At 40.4% G+C, this 9,041-nt stretch overlaps 3 protein-coding genes across 4 annotated transcripts in view; 2 read left to right on the top strand and 1 right to left on the bottom strand.

Annotated features, from left to right (window-relative positions):
- The first annotated feature begins 1,497 nt into the window (after positions 1–1,497).
- LOC143880147 (glucan endo-1,3-beta-glucosidase-like) lies at positions 1,498–4,368 on the top strand. Its single transcript, XM_077382919.1, has 4 exons — positions 1,498–2,081; positions 2,549–3,133; positions 3,797–4,070; positions 4,162–4,368. Exons 1-4 carry the CDS (start codon positions 1,617–1,619, stop codon positions 4,188–4,190), a joined length of 1,353 nt encoding a protein of 450 aa, XP_077239034.1. The 5' UTR covers positions 1,498–1,616; the 3' UTR covers positions 4,191–4,368.
- A 1,709-nt stretch (positions 4,369–6,077) lies between these two features.
- PRT6 (proteolysis 6) overlaps positions 6,078–9,041 on the bottom strand; it is a 65,415-nt gene continuing 62,451 nt past the window's right edge. For both annotated transcript variants that reach the window (XM_077382918.1, XM_077382916.1), the window contains exon 19: positions 6,078–6,354. The gene's annotated coding sequence lies outside the window, so the exon portion shown is untranslated. The remainder of the gene's footprint in view (positions 6,355–9,041) is intronic.
- Positions 8,489–9,037, top strand: LOC143878868 (uncharacterized). The gene has a single exon (XM_077381082.1). It carries the CDS (start codon positions 8,489–8,491, stop codon positions 9,035–9,037), a length of 549 nt encoding a protein of 182 aa, XP_077237197.1.

The raw sequence follows: 9,041 nt of genomic DNA, 5'->3' as shown, positions 1-9,041 counted from the left end.
TTGTGCACACTTGCTTTTCAACTAGGCTCTGTTCACTTGTGTTCCCTGGAAAGTAAATCCCTGGAAAACAGCTTCTTTTTTCCTTGACAAGACATAATTCTGGTATTCACTTGCTTTCCAGTGAAAATAGAATTACACATGTGGAATTTCTGCAACAAGTCAAAAAATGACATGGAAAAGCCTATTTTCCCCCATTTAGGGATTTCATTTCCGACCAAAAACACATGGATTTTGTTTCCCTAGGAAACTAGTGCAAAAAGAAGGGCAAGCAGTTTCCCTGGAAACCTTTTCCTGCGCAAGTGAACAGTCCAAGGATACATTTTCCTGCACAGATTCCCTGGATTTCTTTTCCTAATGCCACGTCAAATTCCCGGGGAACATTTTCTTTTCCTTTCCCGGGAAAACAAGTGAACAGAGCCCTAGTGGGGGCTAAAATTTTCTAAAGCGGCGATTGGAATGCGCCTTGCAACATCTTATTTAATGTCTCCATGACACCTACAAATTTCCACTAACAACCCAGTGATGTGAAAGGGGTGTGAGAGAGAGAGAGAGTTAAGGAGGCAAGAATGCGAGATGGTGCTAAATGGCTCAAAATAAGAAAAAATAGAAATTATACGATGAGAGGGCGTACAAACACGTAAAGGTGGTACAATGGAAGTACCACCCTTGGTATTGGATCCAATAGCTTCGTCTCTCTTAGATATTTGTTAGGTCAAATATCAAGTGCGGTATTGATATTACGTGTTTATACGCCCACTTATGGGAGTGGCAATGGTTCGGTTTCGGTTCGGTTTGACCCCCAAACCGAACCGATCCAAAATTTGAATCAAACCATCCAAACCGAAACTGAATTTTCGGTTCGGTTTCGGTTCGGCTCCGCCAATTTTGCCACCCCTTACTCATAATCATTGGAAATATTTGGTTTCGGTTCGGTTTGATCCCCAAACTGAACCAAACCGAAATTTGAATTGGTTTGGTTTGACCAAACCGAAACTGAATTTTCGGTTCGGTTTCGGCTCAGTTCCGGTTCGGTTCGGTCAATTTTGCCACCCCTACCCACTCATAGTATAAAATCTCAAAGAAAAAAAAGAAATCTATTTTGAGTAGAGTTTTTGCTTTAAGTACCTGTAAATATAGCTCCCACTATTGGATAAACTAATAATCAAAGCAACAAATTTTCATTGCAAGCAAAGATGGCTCTAAAGTCTAAACCATGCTAGAAAGACTCAATCCACAAAGCTACCTCCTTCTAGCGGAACAGCCGACTCCAAAAACGCCTAGTCTTTGATCTTATCCAAGTTGCCTTCTGTTTTTTCACATGAACAAACTTAGTATAATCCAGAAATATACAGCTCACAGGCTTGCTTTCACTAGCCCCACCAATAGTAGATTTTCAATCCACACGTTTCAACTTCAAAAGGCGGGATCTCGGTCAAACCGGTTTACAAATAAAAATCTACACAACTCTCTCTCCTTTATTACCCAAATCCCAATTACTAAATTCTCACCCCCCATTTTCCCACGCCCCCGCCTTTTTCTCCCACATCCATACATAGTTCACACCTCTCCTTCCCATAAATACCCCACAAACCCTATCCTTCCCCTCAAACCCAAACATGGCTACCTCAAACCCCAACCTCTCTATCCTCCCTCTGTTATTAGCCTTTCTCTTCCTTGGTGGCTCTCACCATGCCCTAGCCATAGGCGTAAACTATGGCACTCTCGGTGACAACCTCCCTCCTCCTGCCACAGTTGCAGCCTTCCTCAAACAACACACTATCATCGACCGAGTCAAAATCTTTAACACCGATCCCGCCATTCTCACCGCCTTTAAAAACACCGGTATCTCTGTTACCGTCACAATTGGTAATGGCGATATCCCTTCCCTAGCCAAACTACCTGCTGCGCGTGACTGGGTCTCAACCCATATCTCTCCCTTTTACCCTTCCACCCAAATCACGAGAATCGCTGTTGGTAATGAAATCACCGCCACCGGTGATAAAAACCTCCTTGGACATCTCCTTCCCGCTATGAAAACTCTCTATTCTGCTCTCAAACTCGCCGGGATTTCTAATATCCAGGTACAACATCTGATTCATCATTTAAGATTATTTATCGGGCATCACTCTGTTCTAGTATGAATTCACCCTGTATTTTTTCAAAATAGATTGTACATCCCACGCCGTAGGATGATCTTTGATGGGACACAATGTAAATAGGTTGTGCCCAGAAACCATTTCTCACCCTATAGGATGATCCAAACCGTCCGTTTGATGAGCCACAATGTAAATAATGTAAATAGGCTGTGCCCCAAAAATCATTTCCATTGGATGATCCCAACCCTTGGTTTGATTATGGAGTTTTCTCTATAGATCGGAAGGCTAGGATGGATCATCCTATGGTGTGGGCTGTAGAGTTCATTCTGAAGAAAAATACGGGGTGAATTTATCCTAAAATGGGGTGATTTTATCACGGCCCTATTTATATTGTTGTATATAAACAGTCATTAGGGCTTAATTGTAATAATTATTTCTTAATTTTGTCACAGGTCTCAACCCCACACACGCTTGGAATCTTAACAAACTCAGAACCGCCATCAAACGCCCGATTCAGACCAGTCTTCGACAAAGTGATTTTTGGCCCCATGTTAGAATTCCTACGAGAGACAAAATCTCCATTCATGGTTAATCCCTATCCGTATTTCGGAGGTTTATCCGAGAACTCTATAAACTACGCGCTTTTTAAGCCAAACCCGGGGGTTTTAGACTCGAATACAGGGATTAGGTATACCAACATGTTTGATGCTATGTTAGACTCGGTTTACTCAGCTATGAAGCGGATGGGTTATGGGGACGTGGAGATTTGTGTGGCTGAGACTGGATGGCCTTCTGTAGGAGATGCTAACCAGCCTTTTGTGACTATGGAGAATGCTATTTCTTATAATGGGAATCTGTTGAAGCACGTGAGTTCTGGGAAAGGGACTCCTTTAATGCCTAATAGGAGGTTTGAGACTTTTCTATTTGCGTTGTTTAATGAGAATCAGAAACCCGGTTCGACTGCTGAGAGGAACTTTGGGTTGTTTCGGCCCGATCTGACTCCGGTTTATGATGTTGGTATTATGCGTGGTGGTCAGGTCAGTTTTTTCTTCCTATGGTTTTTAGGGAGTTTCCTAACAACATACACAGCGTACAAATGCATTAATGAACATTTTTTTTGGACAAAAGTACCCTCATCTTTTTTATAATGGCACTCCGGGAGGGTGACATTAGTAAAAGTACGGAGTGTTTTTTTTTCCATTATAATTACGAAAATGCCATTGGAAAGCAAGGTGCCAGCTATGGCTATCCGGCGGAGAAAACGCGGTTTGTGGAATGTTGTGGCAATTTCGTAATTTTTCGATATATGAAGGGTTACTTGTTATAGTTACAGCTTTTGTCTTGCGCGTGAAAATCTGGAGGTAGATAACGTGTACGCTTCAATCCCTGCAGAGCGTGAGTCGACAAAAAGTTTATACATTGACCAAAATAGCCCAAGAAATTTCTATAATACCGAATTTAATACTTTAACGCTTTCTGGCATCCAACAATCACGTTATAAGGGGGGCGCATGCGTAATACGGGGGGTGAAAATATCATCACTTTGTTCTATACTTATTTTTTGCCAGCTTCTTTATTTAAAAAATTGAGGCTACTTTGGCATACCGATTTGACCCGTCTCTGACACCTCGTGAGAATATCTTTGTCCTTTTATAATCTGATACCCACACACCCATTCAAATGTAATAATTTTTTTGCAGGCTGGAGGTCATACGCCATCACCATCTGTGTCAGGCAAAAAGTGGTGTGTGGCTAAGCCAGGGATAAGCGTGCAAGCTCTCCAATCCAACATAGACTACGTTTGCAGTAAAGGGTTAGATTGTAAACCGATACAATCAGGTGGGGCCTGCTTTCAACCCGATACGATACAATCTCACGCTGCCTATGCCATGAACGCCTACTACCAGTCATCCGGTCGCCACGACTACGACTGCTATTTCTCACAAACTGGACTCGTCACTTCTAGTGATCCCAGTAAGTTTTTTTTTATAATTAGGAGTGTCAATACCAATAACATTTTTGTTTTATTATTATGTCTTTAATTTTTTTTTAATTTTGTTTTCAGGTTATGGCACATGTAGATATAGTTCGTGAAAGTGAAATGTCGGTGGTGGGAGTCTCGAGGGTGGTTGACGTAACGGCTACTTTTGTCCCCCTGTTTTGGTGTTCCTTTTAATATTCAGATGTGGGGGGGTCTTGTTTGAGGCCCCCATGTGATATTGTGAATGGTTGCTTAGTTTAATTTAATTTAAGAGACTATGATTTTGCGTGACAGGAGATTCTTGTGGCCATTTTGGTTTGAAATTTTATTGTTTAGTTTAGTTTTCAAGTAAAATTGATAATGAGAATACTCTCTGTCTATGGATGGGGTCAAAATTAATTTTATCTACATCAGGGCCAACGAATCAATGGTTTAGATCATCCAATAATGTGGACCCCCTACTCCAACAAATTGATCTTCTTTATTTACTGCTTTTCCTTCCTTCTTTTCTTATTTTATTTTCTAATCTAATGACTTCATGATATGTTTGAGCCCAAATAGATTTTCTTTTTGTTTTCTCCTTCTCTTTCCTCTTTCACATCCTCAGTGGGGGCCTGCCTATGTATGGGACTAGGTGAGAAATTGGGTCTGTCCCACAAGTTTTTTATTAGTTGTTACCCGTTGTCTGCGTATGATTCGAAAAAGGGGATTTTGCAAAAGAAGACTTCAACTTTGTTTTATTTGCAAAAAGAGTCTTCATGTTCGACAATTTGCAAATAGAGGCATAACGTTTGCATGAATTTTGCAAATCAGGTGATGCCATTTGTTTGTGACCAAAATGCCATTTGTTTGTGACCAAAATGCTCATGGTAGATTTCTTTACTCATAAAAGACCAAAATGTCCTTGTATTTAAAAAGACAAACTACTTTATAAAAAGACCAAAATTCCTTCCGTATATACTAGCATTCTTATACATGAAAAGACAAAAATTACGGGCCCTACTCTGTACATGGGCTCGGGTGGAGAACGTGGGACGTACCCAATCATAGCATTCTTGGCCTATGCATAAAAAATGAGCCCAACCTAACACAACATAAGCTGTAAAATTATGAACCCTACCCTATATATGGGCTCCACGCCATAAAAACATAAGGCAAATTGGTGGGCCCAGCCAGATGCATTGTTTGAGTTGAGTCGGTGTGACCTGCCTTATCAAAGCATATCCGTGAGCATCATGGGTATTTTGGTCTTTTTAAAAGAAATTTCATCTTTTCAGATGCAAGACATTTTGGGAAAAAAATCTACAATTGGGTATTTTGGTCATGAATTGATGGTATGACCTGATTTGCAAAATCAACCCAAAAGTGGTGACTCTATTTGCATATTGTGGAACTAAAAGACTCTTTTTGCAAATAAAGCAAAGTAGAAGACTTCATTTGCAAAAACTGTTCTTAGAAAAAATTTCGAATCCGATGCTGGGTTCTGAAATGTTTTCATAAATTTGTTGTGTCCAGATTCCATACATTTAAGCAGATTCCAACGATCCATTGGAGTGTCTGGATCCATTTACACCCCCTAGGCCTAGGGCCGTGTTGGCTAGGTACATAACACCTCGTTTCTTACCTTCTCCCACTCGATTTCTCAATTGAGAAAATTTCCTCTTCCCCACTTTTCACTATACATCAGCCAATATATTCATATATCAATATTGTCACCCTTCTACTACACTGCTGTATTAAAGATATTGAAGAGTATTCTTCATAGCATCAGAGAAGGGCAATACGGCCGATAGATCTCACAAACCGGACTCGTTGATGAAATTCATATTCATCCTCGCCAACGTCTTGGATGAAATGTAAGATGTGAAGCGATAATTTTTTATGATGTCAATTTTCATAGTAACTCTTATGTCGTGTAGCTAGTCTACCTCATCCTCGAGGGGTGTTAGAACCCAGACAATCTGTTTCCCCACAACAAAGATCCATGGTGTTTGCAACAATACGCAGAAGCTCGAAGATATATTATATAGAAATTTCCAGATGCATTCACATGTAGAACTTTCATAAGCAATAACTTAACCAGTAATAAACAGAATAATTACATAACAAGATTTCATGAAATAGTCAGGAAATGGGAGGCATGGTCTTGGTTTCAGAAGACAAATACCCATGACGAAAGAGAGCTGTACAATCTGGGAAACTGAGGGATGAACATTGACTGCAAACCCGTAATCAATTTGAACCGAATTCTCATCAGGTAAGGGCCGAATTGAGCACCTGGCAGTGACAGGAAACAGTTAAAATAGACAATCAACTGAACAGGCACAAGTATATAACGTTATGGGGACGAATATACTTTGCTGTTTGAAAATTGGACGGCATTGGGTTTGTCTAATTTGATATGCTACTACTTTTTCTACATAATAGACAAATTGCCATGGTTTTAAAGTCTTAATTTTAAAGGTGGCAATAGCATCCCAAAGACGAGAGAAGAGTTAAAATGGAGAAGTATTATGCTGTAGTACACGTTCATTACCTTCTCCTCAACCAGAGAACTAGAAACAACATATGTTTACATACTATCAAGTTCATAGGAATCATCAAGATGATCATGACTACAACTTCATTTAATGGATGTGGACAAATCAGATAGCTGAAATATGGATGAAAATTCATTATGCAATGTCTGAATCGTATAGGGAAATGATAAATGCGCCCCTTTTCATTACTTGGGACACCCAGCTACAGTGTATCTATGACTGCAAAGGGGCTGACGTACTTCACATTTGAAGGAATGAAGTGACCTGATTGCCATGTACAATGCATCTGGGTGTCCCAAGTGCTGAAAAAGGGGCGCATTTAGCATTTCCCATCGTATAATGTTGTATCCTATACTCTAATAAGGTTGAAGTTCAATGAACCAAAAACAAATGGTCCATGTGTCTCCTCTTCAATGGGTAAACCTCCTACTTATCTGTTAAATTTGAAATAGTTCTCACTTTAAATATATGCAATGAACATCTAATGGAGACCATCATATGGCCTATATTCTAATTTTTAAGTGCGAAAGAACAAGAAATTTGACAAGGTTAAAAAAATGGATAAATTTTTTTCAACAAGATGATGTGCCGGTCATGATTACATGTTATTTCTAGACTTTTTATATTCGTTTAGTTGTTATTTTTGTATCTAAGACTTTATCCTAGTATTTTGCTATGTTTGAACCTAGATGTGGAGTTGTACACATCACCTAGGGCCCACACCACCCCATCTCATACACTGGCTCTCAAAATGGTATAAGGGCCCTAGGACTCTGACGTTCTCATCCTTTTTTTTTCTTTTCTCCCATTTTCTCTCTCTTTTGGCCAAGCGTCAGGAGGATTTGCGTGTGGAAGTTTCTGGATGCCTTGGGGCTCCCTATCCGCGAACAGATTGTGGGTCTAGGGTATCTTCTCTCTCTTAATGAGGTGTTTTCGCACGTACAAAGATCCAACTTGTTGAGTGAACAACCCTAGTTGATCAGTTTGGCAATGATCACAGTGGCTGTGGTGGTCGGTCTGTAGTGGTAGAGGTCGTTGTGGGCATGGATGTGATCGTAACTCAGGGGGAGGCCGTGAATTAGTGGTTGTGGAAAAGAATTTCTAGCAGTTGTGTTTGCTCTTGAGAAGTTTATGTCCTACTTGATTGGCTCACAGGTGATTGTTTATACGGATCATTCCGCCATTAAATATCTTGTGGGTAAGAAAGATGCCAAAGCTCGCCTCATTAGGTGGGTTTTGCTTGTTTAAAAATTTGATCTAGAGATTAGGGACAAGAAAGGTATAGAGAATTTGGTTGCAGACCACTTGTCCCGTCTCCCCACTGCAAAGGATGACGAATGTCCCGTTAATGAGAGTTTTCCAAATGAGCAATTATTGGCCATCTCTAGTGAGCCTTGGTATGCAGATATAGTAAATTACTTGGTCACGGGTGCGACCCCAGATCATTGGTCCACCCAAGACAAGTATAGGTTTCACTCACAAGTAAAATATTTTTTCTGGGAAGACCCTTACCTATTCAAGACATTTTTGGATCAGATTGTCCGATGTTGTGTTCCAGATCATGAGCACCATTCTATTTTATCCTTTTGACAGCATCAAGCCTGTGGAGGACACTTCGATCCTAAGAAAACCGCAGCCAAAGTCCTTCAGTGCGGTTTCTATTGGCCGACCTTGTTTAGGGATTCATTTGAGTATTGCAAGGCTTGCAAAGCCAGTCAGTCTTTAGGTCGTGTGACCAAGAGGAATATGGTGCCCCTCAACCCCATTTTAGTCGTTGAGATTTTTGATGTGTGGGGTATAGACTTCATGGGCCCGTTTCCCAACTCTTTTGGGAATTTGTTCATCTTGTTGGTCGTAGATTATGTTTCCAAATGGATAGAGGCCTAGCCTGTAAATCCAATGACCACAAGGTTGTGGTCAAGTTTCTTAAAGATAATATTTTTTCCCGCTTTGGTACACCCCGTGCCATCATTAGTGATAGGCGTAAGCACTTTTGCAATAGACCTTTTGAGGCTCTTATGAAGAAATATGGGAATACCCATAAATTAGCTACCCCTTATCACCCCCAAACGAGTGGCCAAGTGGAGGTTTTGAATAGGCAAATAAAGCAAATTTTGGAGAAGACGGTGAATCCAAACCGCAAAGATAGGTCCCTTAAATTAGTGGATGCCTTGTGGGCTCATAGAGCAGCATTTAAGACTGACCTTATTCAGTCTCCTTACCGCCTTGTGTATGGAAAAGCGTGTCATCTCCCGGTTGAATTAGAGCATAGAGCTTTTTGGGCTATTAAGAAACTCAATTTTGATTTATCTAAGGCAGAAAATCTTAGAAAACTTCAACTTGCGGAGTTGGAGGAATTACATAATGATGCCTATGAGAATGCAAAGATTTACAAGGAGAAGACATGCTTTTTACGATAAGAAT

The sequence above is a fragment of the Tasmannia lanceolata genome, unplaced genomic scaffold (genome assembly GCF_043159265.1).
Source record: "Tasmannia lanceolata isolate RefF3 unplaced genomic scaffold, GAP_Taslan_0.1 ptg000006l, whole genome shotgun sequence".
Lineage (NCBI taxonomy): Eukaryota > Viridiplantae > Streptophyta > Magnoliopsida > Canellales > Winteraceae > Tasmannia > Tasmannia lanceolata.
This window is presented reverse-complemented; position numbering and strand designations above follow the sequence as displayed.

What these genes read in the sequence shown, in the direction of transcription:
- LOC143880147 (XM_077382919.1), top strand. Translation starts at nt 1,617, where the DNA reads ATGGCTACCTCAAACCCCAACCTCTCTATCCTCCCTCTGTTATTAGCC. An exon ending in CCGGGATTTCTAATATCCAG is followed by an intron (nt 2,082 to 2,548) that starts GTACAACATCTG and finishes ATTTTGTCACAG; the next exon opens with GTCTCAACCCCACACACGCT. An exon ending in GTATTATGCGTGGTGGTCAG is followed by an intron (nt 3,134 to 3,796) that starts GTCAGTTTTTTC and finishes ATTTTTTTGCAG; the next exon opens with GCTGGAGGTCATACGCCATC.
- LOC143878868 (XM_077381082.1), top strand. Translation starts at nt 8,489, where the DNA reads ATGGATAGAGGCCTAGCCTGTAAATCCAATGACCACAAGGTTGTGGTC.